This window comes from Neovison vison, chromosome 1 (assembly GCF_020171115.1).
Source record: "Neovison vison isolate M4711 chromosome 1, ASM_NN_V1, whole genome shotgun sequence".
NCBI classification, from domain to species: Eukaryota; Metazoa; Chordata; class Mammalia; order Carnivora; family Mustelidae; genus Neogale; species Neogale vison.
The window spans coordinates 111,303,174-111,325,731 of NC_058091.1; the positions used below are offsets into that span (position 1 = coordinate 111,303,174).

The 22,558-nt window shown below is 36.0% G+C and overlaps 1 protein-coding gene across 1 annotated transcript in view; it reads right to left on the reverse strand.

The window, feature by feature from the left end:
* Positions 1 to 18,941: 18,941 nt before the first annotated feature.
* LMBRD1 (LMBR1 domain containing 1) overlaps positions 18,942 to 22,558 on the reverse strand; it is a 135,774-nt gene continuing 132,157 nt past the window's right edge. The window contains exons 15-16 of the mRNA XM_044253874.1: positions 19,553 to 19,644; positions 18,942 to 19,411 (exon numbers count right to left, since the gene is read on the reverse strand). Of these exons, the coding sequence (XP_044109809.1) occupies positions 19,295 to 19,411; positions 19,553 to 19,644 (209 nt within the window). The 3' untranslated portion in view covers positions 18,942 to 19,294. The remainder of the gene's footprint in view (positions 19,412 to 19,552; positions 19,645 to 22,558) is intronic.

The window sequence follows — 22,558 nt, forward strand, 5'->3', positions numbered from 1 at the left end:
ATACCGGGAGTAAGAACTTCCACATATACTTTTGTGGAGGCACAATTCAACTCACAATAGTCTGTGTCTTGATATTCTACCTTCTGGGCTGTTGACATTGGAAGAGGCTCCATCCTCTAGGCAACTGGTGGCAGCTCAGCATCTAGTTTTATAAAGCTTCACTTTATTTGTTTATTTAGTGTCCACGGCTGCTTTCACACTACGATGGCAGAGTTGTAGATGCTGAATGACTCTATGACCTGAAAAGCCTAAAATACTTACTATCTGCCTGTTTACAGAAAAAGTTTACCAATACTCTGGTACTAAAGATACTGATACTGACTATAAAGATACTGACTATATCTAGACTTTAAATTCCCTGAGTATGAACTGAAATAATAGGAATAGAGATAATTCCCAGTGCAATACAGCTTGATCAATTCAAAAGAAGAAAAGAAAGGAGAGAAGGAAAGAAGAAAGGAAAAAATGAAACTAAAAAAACAATCAGGATAAATAAAAATCTCAGTAAAATACATAAGAAAAAAATCCATGAATAATCATTGTTAGATAGAACTAAGAAATCAACTAAAAACTATACTGAGATTCCAAGGGACAGAGAAAGTCTGAAGTAAATGGATAGCAAAGATATACCAAAAGATTGCCAATCAAAAGAAAATTCATAAATCCAAAGTAATATCAGATGAAATAAGTTTTAAAACATAAAACATTGTCTTAACAATGTTAATATGTCATTTTCATTCAAATTTAAGCTATATATTTAAAGATATTCTAGAAAAATATTCTAGAATAAGAATTTAGTGAAAAAACTGTATGCTATCAGTAACTTTCTAAAATTTCCATCCCTAAGCATTCAGAAATAGAAATTTTAATATCAAAATATGAAGCTACTATAGTAATGCAATATGGAATGAGCAGTTGTATTTTAAATGCTAATCAGCTTCCAGAAATATTTTAGTGTATATGACAATTAACATGATCATTTTATATTATGACTAAGTGGGAGGATGAATTAGTTAATAAACGGCTGCTATTCCAACTGAGTATTCACCAGGAAAAAAATTAAAATGTTATCTTTCTCTTACACAACAATCCAAAACCAAATTTCAGATATATTAGGTATTTCACTGTATAGAAAATTAAGAATTATAAGAAAATCTAAGATATGCACAAACTAATGTTTAGGAAATATATTAAAAAATAAAAGCCTACAAGTTTTTACAAAATTGTGTATTAGTCAGGATCCAATAAGGAAAACAAGAAATGCATCGATCATTTCAATGAAGGGAATTTAACATACAAACTGGGGACACAGGTGTTGGAGGGCTCAGTGAGCAAGAAGACCCTGAGTAGCCCAGAGACAGTAATTGCACGAAGAAGTGCGTGCGTGTGCACTCACTCACTCACTAACTCCAGGGCTGGGAGAAAGAGGGAAGAGATTGGAGTTATCAAAACCTGGACCCCAGGGGTCCTACAAGCCTGGTCTCAGACGCTGCCTCACACCCAACAGGAAGCTAGCTCCAAGGAGAAAAGTGGTTTGCAGAGTCTCAGCTCCAACATTTGGAATAACTTTGGAGCTAAAAAGAAAAATTTAATAACTGGTACAGATAGAGTTGACTACATAATCCTTGAATGCTTTATATGGCAAAAAAGATCATAAACATAGTCAATAGACAAACAATAGATTTTCAATAAGGACAAAAATCACCATTTTCTTGGCGATCTATCATACAATGTGTAGGAGCATCATGGAGAACCACCTCTGACACCTTCTTGCATATAATTATTATAAATTCTGAAAAAAAAAGTAATATTAAAAAAGTATTTATAAGCAATGCAGAGTGACCAGAAACAGGCAAAAATTAGAAGGGATTCAAGACTTGAAAGAATGGAAATGCATGCTTGATACCTACGTTTAGGCAGCTTTTTTTCCTGAGGGCCCACTTTAACCCAAAAGGAACAGAGCCACTAGAACTCAAGCCACGTGCAGAAAAATGAAATTGGACCATTTCCTTACACCACACACAAAAATAGATTCAAAATAAATTAAGGACCTCAATGTGAGAAAGGTATCCATCAAAATCCTTGAGGAGAACACAGGCAGCAACCTCTTTGACCTCAGCCGCAGCAACATCTTCCTAGGAACATCGCCAAAGGCAAGGGAAGCAAAGGCAAAAATGAACTTTTGGGATTTCACCAAAATCAAAAGCTTTTGCACAGCAAAGGAAACAGTTAACAAAACCAAAAGACAACTGACAGAATGGGAGAAGATATTTGCAAACGACATATCAGATAAAGGTCTAGTGTCCAAAATCTATAAAGAACTTAACAAACTCAACACCCAAAGAACAAATAATCCAATCAAGAAATGGGCAGAGGACATGAACAGACATTTCTGCAAAGAAGACATCCAGATGGCCAACAGACACATGAAAAAGTGCTCCATATCACTCGGCATCAGGGAAATACAAATCAAAACCACAATGAGATATCACCTCACACCAGTCAGAATGGCTAAAATCAACAAGTCAGGAAATGACAGATGCTGGCGAGGATGCGGAGAAAGGGGAACCCTCCTACACTGTTGGTGGGAATGCAAGCTGGTGCAACCACTCTGGAAAACAGCATGGAGGTTCCTCAAAATGTTGAAAATAGAACTGCCCTATGACCCAGCAATTGCACTACTGGGTATTTACCCTAAAGATACAAACGTAGTGATCCAAAGGGGCACGTGCACCCAAATGTTTATAGCAGCAATGTCCACAATAGCCAAACTATGGAAAGAACCTAGATGTCCATCAACAGATGAATGGATAAAGAAGATGTGGTATATATACACAATGGAATACTATGCAGCCATCAAAAGAAACGAAATCTTGCCATTTGCGACAACATGGATGGAACTAGAGTGTATCATGCTTAGCGAAATAAGTCAAGCGGAGAAAGACAACTATCATATGATCTCCCTGATATGAGGAAGTGGTGATGCAACATGGGGGCTTAAGTGGGTAGGAGAAGAATCCATGAAACAAGATGGGATAGGGAGGGAGACAAACCATAAGTGACTCTTAATCTCACAAAACAAACTGTGGGTTGCTGGGGGGAGGGGGGTTGGGAGAAGGGGGGTAGGGTTATGGACATTGGGGAGGGTATGTGCTTTTGGGTAAATTGGAAGGGGAGATGAACCATGAGAGACTATGGACTCTGAAAAACAATCTGAGGGGTTTGAAGTGGCGGGGGGGTGGGAGGTTGGGGTACCAGGTGGTGGGTATTATAGAGGGCACAGCTTGCATGGAGCATTGGGTGTGGTGAAAAAATAATGAATACTGTTTTTCTGAAAATAAATAAATTGGAAAAAAAAAACACTTTATTTGCCTGGGATATCAAGGATAGACTTTGGGGCTACCAGAGTAGCTGAAAATTGAGAGGAAAAAAATCCTCAAAAGGAGCAACCATTCATTGGAAGTAGCCCCAACATTTGTGAAAACAAACAAACAACTTTCCAATCACTGGATGATATCTAAATTGAACTTGTTTAGGGTAGACTCCAAAGTCAGTAACAAGAAATTGTCTTTTGAAAAATTTAACTTTGATAATAATTATGTAATTTTAATTAAATTTTAGTTAAGTGGTTACATATTAAAAGTTTAAATGATCATATGCTAAATATGTTAAATCATTTAAATTATGTACACATATTTTTCCTAGAAAGTCTGTTTTTGTGTTCTAACGTCATCTCTTTAAGATTTATTTTTAATGCTTTTGTGTCTTCACTTCCTCAAAGGGAATGCTGTGTTCTCTATGATCCGTTTGGCTTCCCTTTTCCGGGGATACAAATTCCCCTGACGTGTACTCTGATTTTGCTCTGCTTGCTCATGGTATGCTACTTCAACATTCAGACTGCTTGGCACCCTCCATCCCTGTCCCCAGTGAGTGTCTGTTTTGGTGGATCATGGTGAATCAACTGACCAGTTCTAGGAGAGAGGGAACCTCTGTCAACAGGGGCAGGAAAGGGAGCAGTTAAGTCTACCAGGTGGTTCCTGCTCTGAGTTTCCCTCAACCAAGACTGTTAAGATGTGGCAAGCCCTCATAAGACCAAAGACAGCAACTAAGCAAATCCACTTCCATGCTGGGTCCTGTGCCGCCTCAGGGAACCACAGAAACACCAACATTCTTGAGTCCTGGAGGAAAGACAGGGCCTTTGAGCCACCTTTGGTACATCAGCTGTTTCAGTCATCAAGGAAAATAATGTCTATACCTACCTTCTCCACTGGAGATCATGCCACCTCAGATGTCCATGCTACCCTCTACCAGTTTGTCTGCCTTCTTGTTTGAGTCCACCAGAGAGGAAACGGAAGGGAGAGACGATCAAACTGCTAGAAGAACTGTATTTATTAGATGACTTTACTAATTCTAATAGTTTCCTTAGCAAATACTTTCATATTTCCCATGTACACAAAAGTATAAGCCATATATAATAACATTTTTTTTCTTTTTTATGAAAGAGGGCTGAGTCATTCATTTTATTACTTTTCCAAACAACTGTGACTATTAGTTCTATATAATTTAGCTTGAACTCAAGCTTTGGCACAGATTAACCACATCATTACACTATGAAGGAAATGGAGACATTGAATTGTATTTCCTTGCAGGGAGCAGATTTAAGCCTAAGTGTAAGAAAAGTTTAAGATATATTTCAGGAGCTTTAGATCCAGTTCAGAAAGCATAAATAAAATTTTAAATACCACACTGCTAGAAAGGAAGTAAATACCTGCCACTAGGAGAAGTATTTCCCTACTAAGAATTGATTGGATTGGTTTATGATGGAAGTAATAGCCCCTTATTTTATTTCATTTTTTATAGCTCTTTTTAAAATGTTGTTTCTTTTCTTTTTTTTTTTTCATATATACAACTTTATGAAGTACAACTGCACTCCATAACCTCTCATGTGAAATATTCCTCCTGGGGTTGTGTCCTGTAGCACCCCTGGTCCACATATAACTTTATGTAAATGTATACATGTGATCATGCATGTACACTGATCACAACTTAGTGAAGTCTCTCTGGGTACCCCTCTTGCTCAGCTGAACTCTATCTCCCCTTCATCTCTTTCTTTTATACTGTTCCCTACCCCTGCAAACCAAAAACCATGTAATGACCTACCATGTTAGAAACCTCTTATATTATTCCATGTTTAAATAACCATGTTTATACTATATTTAAGCAATTATAGGTAATTTACAGAATCCTCTTTTTTTAAAGATTTTTAAATTTATTTAAGAGAGAGAGCACAGAGGAGGAGAGAGAGGGAAAGGGATGGGGATGGTGTGGAGGTGTGGGGCAGGGGGGAAGCAGACTGCCTGCTGAGCAGAAAGCCTGATGCAGGATTCAATACCACTCTGAGATCATGACCTGAGCTAAAGGCAAATGCTTAATCAACTGAGCCACCCAGGTGCCCTCTACAGAATCTTTCATTTTAACCTTTATTTTATAGGAGATATTATACAATTATTTCTTTATTTCCTTATTTCCTTACTGGTTGTACAAATCTCAACAAATCATCCGGCATATTTCTATTTTCTTTTTAAAAACTTTTTTTTGTTTATTTTACATTTTAAAATTATTTTTCAAATAAAACTTGCATCTGTGAAATACACAGATCTTAAATGCTTAATCTTTAAAAATATTTTATTTATTTATTTGAGAAAGAGTGGGCATGAGAGAGAGCATGCACAAGTGGGAGCAGGGGCAGAGGGAAGGGAGAAGCAGACTACCTGCTGAGCAGGGAGTAAGACGTGGGGATTGATCCCAGGATCCTGAGATCATGACTACTTGAGCTGAAGGCAGATGCTTAACTGAATGGGCCACCCAGGCATCCCTAATTTAATGACTTTTGACACAATATACACATCCTTGTAACCAACACCCCAATCAACACCTTCCATCATCTTGGAAAGCTCCTGAGTGGCACCTTGACGTCTGGTTTTCAGTTATCACTAATAAGGTTGTTACAAACATTTGCATACAAGTTACTGGACAAATGAATTAACTTGCCATGGAAGGATTAAAAATAGCTAAAACTAAAAGGAGGGGCCAACATGAAGTGTTGGTGAGAATGAAGAAGCAAGTAAACTGCCATGACTACTGGTGGGAATGACCATGGTGCAGTCACATTAGAAAATAGATTGCTTCTTTAAAAGCTATATAGGCATTACTGTATGACCCTGCCATTCTATACTAGACAGTGTTGAATGGAATGGATGCATCTGTCTTTCCTTTAGGACTCAAGAATGTTGGTGTTTCTGTGGTTCCCTGAGGCGGCACAGGACCCAGCATGGGACTGGATCACTGGATCTGCTTGCTTGAGGTCTTTTGTCCTATGAGGGCTTGCCATATCTTAACAGTCTTGGTTGAGGGGAAGCTCAGGGCAGGAACCACCTGGTGGACTTAACTGTCCCCTTTCCTGCCCCTGTTGACAGAGGCTCCCTCTCTCCTAGAACTGGCAATCACTGGTCAGTTGATTCACCATGATCCACCGGAACAGACACTCACTGGGGACACTCATGGAGGGTGCCAAGCAATCTAAATGTTGAAGCAACATACCATGAGCAAGCAGAGCAAAATCAGAGTATATACTTCAGGGGACTTTGTAACCCCAGAAAAGCCAAACTGATCATAGGGAACATGGCATTCTTCAAATACAGAGAACAAACTGGTGATTGCAGGGGGGAGGTGAAGGAGGGAATGGGTGAAATTAATAAAGGTGATTAGGAGGTACAGACTTCCAGTTATGAAATAAATAAGTCATAGAGATGAAAGTACAGTGTTGGGAATATAGCCAATCATATTTTAATAACGTTGTATGGTGACCACACTTATTGTGAGCACTGAGTAATGTACAGAATTGTCAAGTCAGTACATTATATATATGAAACTAATATAACTTGTAAGTTAATTATACTTTAACAAAAAAAACAAAGTATTCTTTTTGAGGAAGAAGTGAAGAAATAAAAGAATTAAAGATAAATCTTATAAATGACATTACAGCACAAAAATAAACTTGCTAAGAAAAATATGTATGTTACTTAATTAAATGATTTTCTTTAGCATGTGATCACTTAAATTTTAATATATAATTTAACTAAAATTTAATTAAAAGCATATAATTATAACATATAATTATATGTATAATTAGTAGTTAGAAATTTCAATAGACAAACTAAAAAGGAAGACAGTCACAGCTGAGAGCGGGTTTACTAGCCTGTAACATAAAAAAAAAGTCTAAAATATAGAGAAAAACACGGTGCCAAAGAGGACAGAAGAGACAAGGGACACAATGCTCTGGAAAGCTGGGAAGTGTGGGGGTCTTTTCAGGGTACCATCTGGATAAATCATCTCCATTTGAGTCCCCTTTTCCCATCACTTTTCTTGTGATGCTGACGCTCCTGGTATGGGAGTCACACTTTGAGAAAAATGAAACTGGAGAAACCAGAACACCAAGTAAGTTACCACAAAGGCTGTCTCTTCTGCCTTGTAAATATAACTTAGTTTTTAACAATTGAAACGTCAAAAAAAATAATTGAAACTTCATCAAAAAATATATAAAAAGTAAAAATTTAAATATATTTAAAGTGAGAAAATCATAGAAATAATGAATTTCACCATACTAGCCAATTCTCACATTTTGTCCAAAGTAAGGGTACAGTACAAGGAATTTGACATGAAAGATTATTATCCAAGTTGGCAAGATTCTATAACTTTTTAAGTCAAAATCATAAACCTAATGTTAATGAATATACCAGATTCATCTCCTTGCACAGCTTAAAATAAACCTCCCAAAAGTTATATTCATAGTGAATTTCTGAAAACTAAGCTTTCTTCACTGACAGTTTATACTTTTAAACAGGAATGTTTCCCTTTCAAAAATAAATGGATATCCCAAGTCTTAATAAGAATGAACGTATAGGATTGAACATGTAGGTGAAAAGTATTTTTTTGAAAAGTCAATTTGATTAATATTTTTAGTATGGTTTATTAGAAAGTACAAACTACGGTGAACCCAAATCAAGCCTTTGGGCTCAAGGAACATGAGAGGGAGACAACACAGAGGTCACAGCACTGTTTCTAATCTCTCCAAGTATAGGAATGGAGCCCCCTGCTTCTCTCTGGTATGAAAGAATCTATTTACATGTCTGTAAATATTTATTTTTAAAATCTCAACATCATAAATCAAACCCCAACATTAATATTTCCTAATCCTTTACTTTTGACAGGGTGTTTACCTAGAGAATTTTGTATTTAAAAGGATCCACACCTTCAATTTATTCGTAAAAACTCTGACTTCTTTCATGCTCAATTACCAGTGAGGTACAATAAACAGCCACAGTTGGTATTCTGGCCAGAAAAAAAAATGATGAGGAGTATGTCAATTATTAGCTTGCTGGGTACAGTTAAGAGTTGAAACAGAGGTACACACATGCACTGTATAAGGTATGCTCTAGGATGCCTGGTGATTGATGGAAAATACCATTACAGATCAAATGGCTTACAATCAAATAAAAAACTTTTTAGCAAAGTCCACCTATTATTTGTGGAGAAGATGCTGGAGGACTTTGGAAACAATGTCTATAACCAGCAATGTCCAGCCAAAGGTGGACAGAAGTCTTGGTGATGCAGACTGCCTCACACACTGTCCTCTAGAGTCATACAATCTGGTTTTCTGAGAGCTTCTGTGTAAGCCCATTTGTGAAATATGACTTCCTCAAAGGTGTGGAAGGATTCTGTCTTGCAGGTTACATTTGTCTTTGTAATCTCAGCATTGCCAGGAGTCTGGCACACAGTAAAAGTTCACAACATGTTTCTGACTGAAAGAGCTTTGCATTTGGAAGTCACCATGACTCTTTAAAATAATTGCTGCTCTCTGGCAAATAATGTCTTCGGAATGCTGCTGTAAATGTAAAGAAAGATACATCTTGAAATGTCAACATAGCTACAGCTAGATTACCTTCTCAATATCTGTTAATTGAAGGTTGAACAAAAGACTAAGGTCTCTACACTTTCAAAAATTATGTAATTCTTGAAATAATTGCACAAGTTCCTTTTCACAGAAAACATCTGCTGTGCCTACATGCCTAAACATTCCCAACAGAGATGACTTTTATCCAGGGAGGGAGGGAGAACGTGGATGGATGGAATCAATTAGCAAGTCATTATTCCAGCTACGAAGACAGAAAGACTGTTGGGAAGGTCTAGCTCTGTTTGCAGGAATACCAGTGTGCGTAAAATAATGGCAACTACCTTTTGTTGAATGCCTATTACAAGTCAGGTGTCACACTAGGCACTTTACATATGCTGTCACTAATGCTGTCGCAGCAAGCTGCCCCAGATCCCAGCGTTAACAAGCAACTGGGCCAAATGCAAGCCCAGGATCTGCCAGAATCCCAAGTCCATATGTTCAGGTTGGTGGGCTTCTCTAGGGGCTGTTCCAGCAAAGCCAAGTTGCAGGGCGGGATCAAGCAAAATTGCTGAGCAGCAGCAAACAAACGGTGGGGTAACAAGCTGAGACTGGGTGGGAAATCAGAAAGATGGAGACTGAGATGGAGGGCTCAGAAGAAACCATGTCTGAGGAGAATGACAAGGCAGGGTTATTCAGTTCTCATTAAATATCAGTCAAGCTTCAGGGATAGTTATGTAAATGATGACACAGAACTGGAAAGCCCTCACTGGGGGTTCCTAAGTCTATAGCCAGGGCCTTCCCCTTGACCCTACTTTCTCTTTTGTGGGGTCATCTGGAAATTTGCAGATTCCAATTATTTTATTTTTCTTTAATGATTCTAAAAGTGTTTTATCTAACAAATACATGCTATTTATATCTCTATTTCAAAAAAAGGACAGTCAGAACAGAGTATGTAACTTTGATGTTGGTGTGATTTTTATGTAGTGAGAGCAAACTGATTTTTGTTTGGTTTTTGATTACTTCATTTAAAAATTTATAGCAAGGGAACAAATTCACATCTAGCTTTAAGATGTGTTGAGTTGTTTAGGTGCATTTTTCAAAGTTTTAATATATACAGGGGAATGTATGATGCTTTTACATAAGGACAACCTGGATCAAGGCAAAAAATTTGCAAAAGCTATAAATTCAGGAGAAAGAGTTGACTGTGACAGAAAAAGTGAGAAATTTTACTCTATATTCCTGAGTAGAAAAATAGTGTCATGCTGGGAAATGTGGAGCCTCCACAGTTGAAATGTCTTCTTTTTCTGTCAAATTAAAGAGAAGAGAAAGATAGTTTTGAAAGGGAGAAACACAAAATCCTTGGAGATTATTTCAACAACTAAATAGGGAGAGGCTGACAGACAGCTACCATGTTGAGAAAGGCTCCTAGGGGTTGTTCATCTTTGATAGTGTGAAGCTGTATTTTTATACCAAAAATTGACACTTGAGGTAACATAGGTGAAAAATTAGAGTTCAGTCTTTATTTTTTAAAAGATTTTATTTATTTATTTGAGAGAGAGAGAAAGAGAGCAAGAGAGTGAGAGAGCACAAGGGGAGGGCAGGTCAGTGGGAAAAGCAGACTCCCTACTGAGTGGGGAGCCTAATGCAGGACTAGACCCTGGGACTCTGGGATCATGACCTGAGCAGAAGGCAGTCACTTAACTGACTGAGCCACCCAGGCACTCTACAGGTTCAATTTTTAAAGCTTTAGGAAAGGATTAAGACTAAGAAGACATAAAGGTGAGATAGAAAATTAATTCACTGTTTTGATATTTACATTCCTTCAAATATTGCCACACCAATTTGCCCTAGTCATAATACACTACATAATTTTAATTCCAAATTTCAGAAAACTATGGACTGGAATGGAAAATGAATGGAAGAGCTCCTTTGACAGGGACAACACTTTATATATCTTTGTAGCTCTCCACTTCTGTTCATAGTCAGCCCACAGGAAGTGTTAGTAAATGAATGGGGAAAGAAATCTGTGTTTTTCACATTACTGCTCCTTTGGGATGCTCATCCTTTGAACCTAGACCAAGAACCCAGGGCTCAGGGCCAAACTCAAAAGCCTTCTTAGAGCATGTATTTGCCTGTGTGGTGCTTTTGGGTTGGAAATATGGCCAATTGGAGAATATATGCCCCACCCAAAAGTATTCTTATTCATTTTAGGTTTAAAACCTGTGCCTTCCTAAGGCTGCAGGTATGCACAAGAGTCTTTGGTGATATTGAGTGCCTACTATGTGCTGGGTGCTTTGAATTCTTTTGATAACTCAGAAGGGCGGGTAATGGGAACCCATTTTACAAATGAAGGAATAGGCCTATGGAAGTAAAATAACTTGCTCAAGTTCACCCAGCTACTAAGTAACTCAGGTTGGATTTTGATCCATGTCTATCTTTTCTACTTTAACCACACTGTTGAAGGAAGCAAGCTTGTTGGAGGTGTGAGTATGAGGAAAAATCTCATGTAATAAATTGCAAAGTCCAGCCTCTAAAGTGACAGCAAACATTTCATTTCACTGTTTTTGCACTCAGCAATGATAGTACATGTGTAGTATTTTATTCACTATAAAAGAAAAAAAAAAGCTTTATAAGTGTTATTTTTTTAATTCACAATGTTCTCATAATGAACTGAAGAGAAATTCTTCCCTTTCTGCATTTAAGTTAAGAGAAACAAACAAACAAACAAAAACCACCAAAAAACCCTACAAGACAAAGACTATAATGTAATCTTTTCAAAGCAACCCAGCAAGGGAGCAAGTGAAGAAGATAGAGCACAACGGCTTGGGCTTCCTCATTAGTGCTCTAACTACAACACACCACTGCTAGGCTGGAAATAACTGGGATGTTGCATTCTCGAATTTCATTATTCGGAGTTTTGAAATACAATTTGAAGAAAATAAGATCTCTAAAAAAGAGAGAACTTAATAGTGATTGATGAATTATATTATAAAAGTTCTTTAATGCCTCAAAAATATTTACTCTCTAGGGTTTCTGACACTCTGAGCTTTCATAATATAATCAAATGCTTGTTTTTGAATCTATTAGGTACTTAGCCTATAGGCCGAGGTAGAGGATCATTTCTCAAACATAAAGTGTGTGGAGACTTGATAATTAAAGAGCATTACGAAATAAAGGAAACCATCTTAGAAATAACAATAACTAAGAAATACTGAAGGTTAGCCACCTAAAAAAGCACTATACTAAACATTTCATACTAATTTAGTGCCTCTAATAACCCCATTAAGGGGATAGTATTATCATCCCAATTTTACAAATGAGGGAACTATGATACACACAAAAATTACTAGTACAATTTTCAACCCTGGAGTCATATTTATAACTCTCTATGACCAAGAGAGGAATAGTATACAAACATTAGAAGTGGAAGGTACCTTATAGATCATGTTGTCCATCATTTCTCCCACAGGGTTCCACATAAGAAGATATGGGTCAAACAGACTCCTGTCAAATAGATTTGGAAATCACTGCCTTCTCCTCTCTTGGTCAGTCACAACTTCAGATTGTTTAACTTCTTTTACAAGTTCACATCACCTCAGAATAAAAGTTAAGTTTATCCATTAAAAAAAATTATGAAACATGCTAAAAGCATTTGAAAAAGTTCTTTTTTGTATATATTAACAATTCTCCTTCTATAATTTTATAGTTTGTATGTCATTAGCCAACTTTACTTTGTTTAGCAAAACCACCTTAAGCAAAATAATTAATTCAAGGTTGGCACACTACAACTATGAATTCAAATCCAAGAGAAACGTTTTTGTACAGGTTATAAAAAGAAAAAAGGAAGGAGAATATATGATAGAGTCCTTATGTGATCCTAAAAAGCTTAAAATATATAGTATCTGCTCCTTTGGAGAAAAAGTTTACCAACCCTTGGAATAATCAAACACCGAAAGGGGAGGTACAGTCTAAGGAGGCTTTTCTTATATGAAGTAAATATGAGGTTGTTTTCTCTATTCCACTACTGGAATAACTAATTTACCGAATTAAGTGGCATTCAAACCAAAATGTTTACTAAGTGTACTTAGCTTTGACAGGCAAAAACGTTTTTAAAATTTTTTTTTAAAGATTTATTTGAGAGAGACAGAATGCGAGTGGGGTGAGGGGCAGAGGGAGAGGAGAAGGAAAGAGAAAATCCTCAAGAAGAGTCCCAGCAAAGTGCAGAGTCTGAAGCAGGGCTTGATCCCACAACCATAAGATCATGACCTCAACCGACTGAGCCACTCAGGTGCTCCCAAAAAACACCATTCTGACAACTCCGGAGTATAAGAAATAGAACTTATTTCTGTAACAACTCAATTTCTATTTCTCATTCTACCCAGGGAGTTGAAAGTTAATGCTAATTTGGGATTCCCTTCTTTTTCCCAGGGTTGAGAGTAATTTTGGGAGGATGTTTGGTTACAAAGTACCACATGTGGCTACTGCTGAGACAGGCCTTCCCTTTTCTGCTCCTTGATTATTGGTCTGTCTTACCTCTATGCAGCCTTCCTTCCCACTCACATGGCTTTTACAAGACTTCCCTCAGTTACCTCCTTACTGTCTAAGGCCATTATAACCAGTCTCTTTGTGATTGGAGAGAATTTATTGCTGGTAATTGTTAACACTTGCTTGTCTCAAGTCTTAGACCTTCCCTAAGCTTTAGAAGATAACCACTCTTAGCTTCACTATATTCAGTAATACCTCTCTTATAGCATTTGTTTACATTATAATTACCTATGTTTTAATTTGTTTGCTCCATGGCTTCTAAATACCTTTTGAGAATAGGCACCATTTTTTTTTCCCATTATGTGTCTCTTGTTCATAGCAGTGTCTGATACATATTAGGCCTCAATTTTTGGTTCATATTAATGAGTCACTAAAGTCTCTCCATTATAGAGGACTTTTCAGACTTCATCATAGTTTGGTCAGTATTTGAGTTACTGTATACATCAGGAGTAAACATTACATTTCCCTTATTCTTCTACTGGACAGACTGGTATTCCTTTACATTAAATGAGATTTTTGTGAATGTGTGTAAATATTTACACACATACAAACACTCCTGAGGTCTTTAATGGAACACAGTATCAAAAACCAATAATGTGTTTTATAGTGACTATCATAACACAATTAAAAAAAGTTGCAGATAAATGTAGTAAAAAGTGGAACGAGAGCTGGTGAGAACATTAGGTATTACCAAATTTGATAGAGCTTTTCATTAAATATTAAAATAAGGTCCGGACAGCACATGGTAACCACCAGCTAGATAGATGCTGAATGAACTTAGTACAAATATAACAATTATTTATTTTAGTACACATTTTGTCTTGGCTTACAAATACCCTAGCTTTTGATATGAAAATAGAATAGCTCTAAGTGCCTCCTAATTTCTCCAGGTATTAACTTTGTTGCCTGCCCATCCACTAAACAATAAAAGTTGTTGCTTTACATACCTGTCAAGTAGCTCAACCTTGATCAGAGTTCCATCCAATAGCCTCAATGTAGAGCTGAAGCAAGTATGAGCTGATGAAGGAACCATGTGGAAAGCTACATACCTCACTATACTAGCTTATTTCTCTACAGAAACATTATCCCTAAATTATGACTTAATATTTGCTTATTGGCTTTGTTTTGAAATGCAAGTTTAACACACTCCCTGTGAAATCACAGTTGAAGACAATGGTTTTAGAAGGGGGTCAGCTGAAATTTAGTTAAACACATTGATATGTGTCCAGAACTGCATCCAAGGCAGCACAACACAATCTGGGAAAGTGGACAATCTGGTCATTTTGGAGGTGGTCTCCACTGAAAAAGAGGTGGGTACTTAATCAAGCATCACCAAATACCTGAAATGCCCCTTAAAACTACTTATCTCACATCACTTGAACTCCATGCTCAAATAGCATTCTGATTATGACATGAAGAAGAAGGTGTTGTGGCTTAGAAATGAGAGCATTCCAGTTACTGGAATGTTTTCCATTTTAACTCAAAGTTGGCAAAAGTGATTTTTAAAACGTATTCATAACAGACGTACAATCTTAGTAATTATTGATAAGGTCCAGTTATTGTCAAGAACCACTAAGCTACAAAGTGAGGCTGGTCCTAGACCAAGTTCTGAAAGGTTGGGGAATATCTTCCTTAATCCTAGAAAATCAGTAGCTGTCATCCAATGCCTGGAATATGGAGGAGATTGCGTATTTGCTGAGTGGAATGAATAAATGATGTTCACATGAAGCTAATTCATTTTGAGACTTCTTAGTAGCCAACCATATTTCTTCCTGTTGTTCCCAAATTCTGTCTCCTTGCATATGTCTATTTAAATTTTAGCAAAGACATTTGTTCATTGTTAACATTCTTTACATAAGAACTCACAATGTAACTTCCTTCTAAGTTTTGGTGCCAGAAAAATTGTCTCCAGGAAAAACTACGTGCTTCCTTTTATCAAATGCAAAAACTTCATCATCCATCATAGTCTTTTTGTCCTTGCTGACAGGAAATTCAAAGATATATTTACATACTATTGCAATGATTATTTTATCTTCTGATAACATTTCTCTTTTAAATACTTGTTTTAATATTTTGTTACATTTTAATATACTATTTCTAAGTTTATCCATCTGAAATATCTACTAACTTCCCATTGCCTGCTTGAGACAGTTTCCCCTTGCTTTTCTCCCCACAGCCCCCAAATTATTAGTATTTTATAATGCCTTGTTGGTGTCCTTTATAACTTTTTTATCTTTCTAACTTTAATATGCCCAGACCTTTCTTCTTTGCTCCTTCTACCAGAGAGTGTCTCTCAATTTCTTTCTTCATGCCTCCCCTTTACCACTCTCCTGTGAAGTAAGGATATTAATACCTTCACCCCTTAGGTCTTCTTCCATCAGCTCTTTCAATCTTCCAACTTTTAATGGCTGCGTTTTTACACAGGTTTTTTTTTACACAGGTTTTTACACAGGTTTTTTCAAGGTTGCCATTTATGTTCAGTGCTATAATCAATGCCCACTGTATTCTATAGATTAATTCTGAAACAGTGTATTACTGTAGCTATCATTCACTGAAGAGCGAAGTAGTATACTTTGAAATATTCTTTTCCTGTATTGCTTGTTGTTTTTCCTGGAGCTCCTTTTTTTCCCCTTTTCCTTTAAAAAAAAATATGCATTTTCATTTTCTTTGGTATAGTGGCACTGAGACAGAAGTCAGTTCCAGTCAGTTGCAGTCGGCTCTTTATTTTGCCAGTATCTTGCTGCATGGCTGAACAGATTAATTACTTGTTTGAAGTTTACATGGAATAAGAGGGCTTTGACCTTTTAGAAAGTCATCACTATGGATGATCTCTAAATTAGGCATTTTCAGAGGACTTCAAAGAAAATACGTCCTTCATTAGTAGAGTCACAACACTTAAATGAGCTTCATAAAATATAAAGTTAAAGCCATTCCATGACTGAGAGGGAGGAAAAAAAACTTTGTTAGAGTAAAAGTAAACTTCTAAGTAGGCAAGAGGCAAATGTATAGAATCTAAGAAAAGAAAACACATTTAAAAAATACAACTAGTCAAATAAAAAGCTAAAAGGTTGGTCTAACACAAATAAAAACAGAAAATATTCCTAGCAGTAGTAAAATGTATACATAGTATTCAAGACAAACATGGCAGTATTTTCAAAATACAGCAAAATAAATCTTAAAAATAGACTAAATATACACTCCCCTTAATCTAATGCTTTATTATATAGGCTTAATCCATACATTCAGACTTTGAGCCTCTAACTAGCAAATTCAGCTATCAACTGTTGCCTTCTGTGTGCAAGGAACTCTTCTAGATACCAAGGATGACAGACCCAGAGGGGTGTTTAAGGACTTACTGTCCAGAGGCAGGAGACATGAAAGCCATAAATCACAACACACTGTACAGGGTGCCATGTTAGTATAGAAAAGACCACCTAACTACCTGGAGACTTAAGGGAGGGGTACCTGAGGAGATAATGTTGATGCAGAGATATTTTGCTCATATAACCAGTGTGACGATGACAGAGAAGCAGGATAGTCAAGTAAGAAATACACCAGAAAGGCTTTATCCACTACATTAAAAAAAAAAAAAAAAAAAGGATTTCATTATAAAATAACTGAAAACTTTTCACAGGAAAGAAATGAAATAATCTGATTTAAATTTTCATTATCAAGGAAAGACTGAAAGAAGCCAGGATTGGCACAAAATCCACTGAGAAAGTTCAAGAAGTAGTGTGTATTAGTCTGTTAGGGCTGCCATAACAAAATTCCACAGACTGGGTGGTTAAACAAGAGAAATTTATTTTTTCAAAGTTCTGGAAGCTAGTAGTCCAAGATTAAGATGCTGGCAGGGATCAATTCTCCAGAAGCGTCTCTTCTTGGCTTGCAGATGGCCTCCTCCTGTGTCCTCATGTGGTCTTTTTCTCTCTGTGTATATATCCCTGATGTCTCTTCCTCTTCCAGGAGGGCATCAGTCATACTGGATTAGGGCCCTACCTAATGGCCTCCTTTTACCTTACTTACTTCTTTAAAGACCCATCTTCAAACATAGTCATAGTTACTTGAAGTTAGGACTTCAATCTAAGAATTTTGAGAGAACACAACTCAATCTAAAACTGTGACTGGCAATGAGAATGGAGAAGAAAGGACAAATGGAAAGATACTTAAGAAGTAGAAATCAAATACTTGGTTGGTTGAGGAGTTGGGGTACACAGGAGATAAGCAGGTCTGCCTGATTTCTGGTTTAGGCAATGAGGTATACGCTGGTACCATTTGTAAAAACAAAAACAAAGCAAAACCAAAAACGATATAGAAGGAAGAGGAGGTTTGGTATGCCCAGTAAAATGAGGAGTTCAACTTGTAATTGAAGTCATAATTTCTAGTTAACAGGTAAGTTAAGCTTTGGAGTTTAGGAAAAAATAATGTACATATATTAGTAATAAGACATATAGATGGAAATCAAGGGTATAGGAGACTGTTCAGAAAGAAAATACAAAATAAAAACAGAAGGGAAGGGAATTTGGTAAATAACATTAAAGGCTGCATGAAGAAGCCAAACATGAAGGCTATGATAGTATATCTAGACAGACAATCAGAACAGAGCAAAGTGGCACAAAAATTAAGGGCAAGAAGAATTTAGGGGGAGATGGTTGCTAATTCCTAAGACTTTTGCAGAAAGTTAATGATATTTTATTTCAAAGATGTGTTTTTTATGAGTTCTAATTTGTGCTTTTTATGAGTTCTGATTTGCTTATGTGAGTAAACTATAATACCATTTGTAATGATTTCTCACTCCCCAAAGTGTGTTCAAAATACCCTATCAATATTACATAGCATTCCTTACAACTTTTGAAAAGAATAAATCTTTAGAATGGAAAAAAAAAGCCAAAATATGTCATATATAAGTTGGTTCTATGCCTGGCGAGGAGCCCAATATGGGGCTTGAACTCACGACCCCAAGATCAAGACCTGAGCTGAGATCAAGAGCTGGATGCTTAACTGGGACTTAACTTAAGAGCTGGATGCCTAACTGGGACTGAGCCACCCAAGCACCCCAATGTCACATACCTTAAACTAGTCAACTAATTTTTTTTCCTGAAGATCAATTATTCTTGACAACATTCCCATTTATGTTGGAAGGCAAATTTTGAGGTTAGCTATCTACAACAATGTATATGCCTTAAATATGACAGAGATGGTAAGATACCTAATGGATTAATATCTGAACAATACAACACATCTTGGAATGAATGCTGTGATCTTACGGCAGAAAGTAAGTTGAAATCTGCTCATGAAATATATTTGAATGGCATTAATGATTTAATGTAGAAAATAGGAAACTAATTGCATAGAGGAGTAACATTTATTTATCAGCTATATCATATTATACTTAGACAATCAGTTATAGACACTTTAGAATTCCACATTACTCTAGAGACCCAAATGCACAGGTAGAAGTGATTTATTATGTTTTTAAGAAGTGACAAGAGGGAATATTAATTCTGGAAGACTTTTAATCAATTCAACACTATTATACACTAGAGAAAAAAGATTTCCACAAACATTCCCTCACAAAGTCCATAGTTTTATATTTACATAGAATTATTACAGCAATTTTAAATGTTAATCTATGATACAATAATGTTACTTCAGATAACATAAAAAATATAGTTTTTTTAATAGCCATGCTCCCATTTTTGATGAAGCTAGTCAGTTCATCCTAATGTTAGTTTAACACTTTAAAAAATGCATAATAGACATTCAGTCAGCATTATAAAACCCCTAAGACAGAGGCTCTCAAACAGAATAGACAGAGGGCTCATCATCACTTATGTCTGAATCATCTTCATCTACTCCTTCAATGACTGATTTCTTCCCTTTACAACAGGATACAATTAATCCAATCAAGAATACCTGTAAATTTAAATAAGCTCCATGTTATTTCTTACATCTAAAATCATTCAGAAAGCAATGAATTTAAAATCCAATGGCACTACTGTTATACAAATGGGCAAGTAAGAATCAAATTATCCCTACGATACCTGTACTACTTACCACAAGAAAAGCCCAGTTACCAAAATAGTATGCAGCACTAAAGAACCAGAACTTGTGAAGGAACAGGTATGTCCGCGTAACAGTACATTGGTCTATAAGGTAAATAAGGACAACAGTGAGCTAGTTTCTTTCTTGAAATGGACTATTAAAAATATATCTATAAGATTATTAACCAAAACATACAGTCATACAGTTATTACGTTTTAAAGATAGGATTGAAATCTAGGTTTTTCTCCAAAGCCCACTCCTCCAGTGTTAGTACAGTATTAAGTTACCAAATAATATGACATTTAAAAAGATGAATGCCACCAATGTAATCCTGGCTCTTTGGTATAAGAAAAATTATAGTGGATAGTTCACTTTATTTGAAATAGAAGAAGCATTTTAACCTGGAGTTCCAGACATGTCGTAAACTAAAACAGATAAAGTTTTCCTGATGAAGGTAAGAAATAAAAATGAACAAAGTAATCAGATGTGATTATAATTAGGTTGTACTTTTCTAAGAATTCAATTCTTAGGACAGCTCAAATTTGAGACGTGTTTTGAGATTTTTTTTTTTTTTCATTTTAGGAATGCTATTGAAAAGGCTGCTGGTCCTACAGAAATACAAAATTGTTATTTACTGATACCATTTGAATTTTAGATTAGTATTTAAGCTTGAATTAAAAATAGATCATATACCAAAAGCAATCAATCAGATACTTTTCTCTTTCAAAAAAAATGCAACCCTAAAGAGACAGTGGCAGACTGGTTATTTAACATTTGTGTCAGACTTCATACTAATTTTATCCAAATACATTATTTCCATTAGCTTACAAAGTCCCCTATATAGACATAGGTCTGAGAAATCATATCTAAGGAAATATTTACTTAAACCATTCAGAAAGGTCTGGGAGAGCAGAATATAATGTATTTGACTGAAAAATTATATATTCAGGAGCTAACAGAGGATTCTAACCTTCCAAATTTCAGAGGGCCTTTACTCATTACAGAAGAAAATCCTTTTCTTACAAGGCAACTTCTTTTTTAGTCTATCAATTACAAAAATGATTATGATTTCTTCATATTTTAACCAATATTAACCAATATTGACAATAGCAAGAAATTCCTTTGGTATTGGTAATTAAGAAAATGTATTATTGGTTTCTAATTTTATGAACTCTCTTTTCAGTGTCAATACGTAAGTGCTATTTTCTCTTAAAACATAAAATTGAGCTGGGAATTCTGTAGCCCAGTTTATTACACAAGGGTTCTAATACACTTTATTTTGGGGGCTATCGCATGGTTTTCTGAAAAGTAGCCTTTAGGTTATAGTTTATGCAAATATAAGACTTGTTACATAAAGTTTTAGATATGTTATATAAATATATAGATAATCTAAATCTTACCTGGTTTAATCCCTTCCACTATACTTCAACATTTACTTCTGAATTATTCACTACCAACTGGACAAAGCAATCTTTTTTTTTTTTTTTTTTTCCTGGCAGAGAAACATGCAGTTTAATAAAGAGGCAATATCTTCCTTTCACAAGCTGGGACCACCAATCTAAACATGATCTATTGATTGCCATCCCCACAAGGGCCTCCTTCAAATTTTTGCTCTCTTTCTCAACAGAGAAGTCTAGAAGGAATATTCAAAGCTTCCTAACAAAACCCAAAAAGGTTTTAAGCAACAGTGGCTGAATAAATGTTTCTCTCTTCTCCTGTGGTTACTAGCACCCAACATTATAGCTGGGTGCTGTGCTGGGAGCTCAGTCTAACAGAGGAGAAACCTAGTCAGGAAAGCTGTTAGTCATTTACTCCCCTCCCACAATACTTTACTCTCACCTCTATTACAGAACTTGCTTCAAAGTAATATAACTACAGTCATACCTCAGAGATACAGCAGGTTAGGTTCCAGGCCACCTCAATAAAGTGAGTATTGCACTAAAGTGAATCAAATGAACTTTTTGGCTTCCCAGTACATACAAAAGTTATGTTTACACCAAATTGTGGTCTACTAAATGTGCAATAACATTATGTCTAAATAAACAATGTATATGCCTTAATTAAAAAAAAATACTTCATTGCTAAAATCTAACCATCACCTGCGCTTCCAGCAATGCATAATCACTGATTGCAGATCACCATAACAAATATAATAGTAATGAAAAAGATGAAAATTTTACAGAAATTACCAAATATGACAGAGATATGAACTGAACAAATGCTGTTTAAAATGGCTCCAACAGATTTATTCACGCAGGGTTGCTGCAAACCTTCAATCTGTAAACAATATAGTATGTGCAAAGTGCAATAAACACAAGTGCAAAGAAACGAGGTAAGCCTCTATTCAATTTGTCACTTTCAGATAAGCCTGAGTATTCCAAAGTATGCATCAGTGTACCTGGCATTCATATTCAACATAACTGCCAAACCAAGCTAAACTTTTTAAAAAGGGTATTTTATTTAAAAATTATATTGCTAAATAATAAATTTTCTAATTTAACTAAAATCTGACAAGATTCCAAGGATGTCAAAACACGATACCTGCATATGTCTTGAAAACGAAGTATAACTAAAATGCCCAGTATGGTGAAGGAAGAGCCCAGACTGTGGTCACTGAGAAACTTAGTGTCAAATATCATTTGGCTCCTTCTTTGCCATGTGAATGGAAAATCTGAACTCTTCAGACTGTGCATGTAAAATGGAGATACCACCATATTTCCTTATAGGGTCATTCAAAAGATGAAAAGAGATATACCAAAATCTCCATGCAGTTAATATTAATTTTTTTCCCACTTCAGGGTATAACTGAACCCATGATAAAGAACACAGTTCTCAAGAGCTGCTCAAGTGGTCTCAAGGAAAACAACTAATATCAAGATTTTATAAGCAGTAAAGTAACAGTAGTAAACAGTAAACAGTAGTAATGCTTAGGCATCAGTATCACGACTACAGCGTCTATGTTCATTATTCTTCTGTATCTATAGTCATAGTGTCACCAGGTAGACCCCAACACCTGAC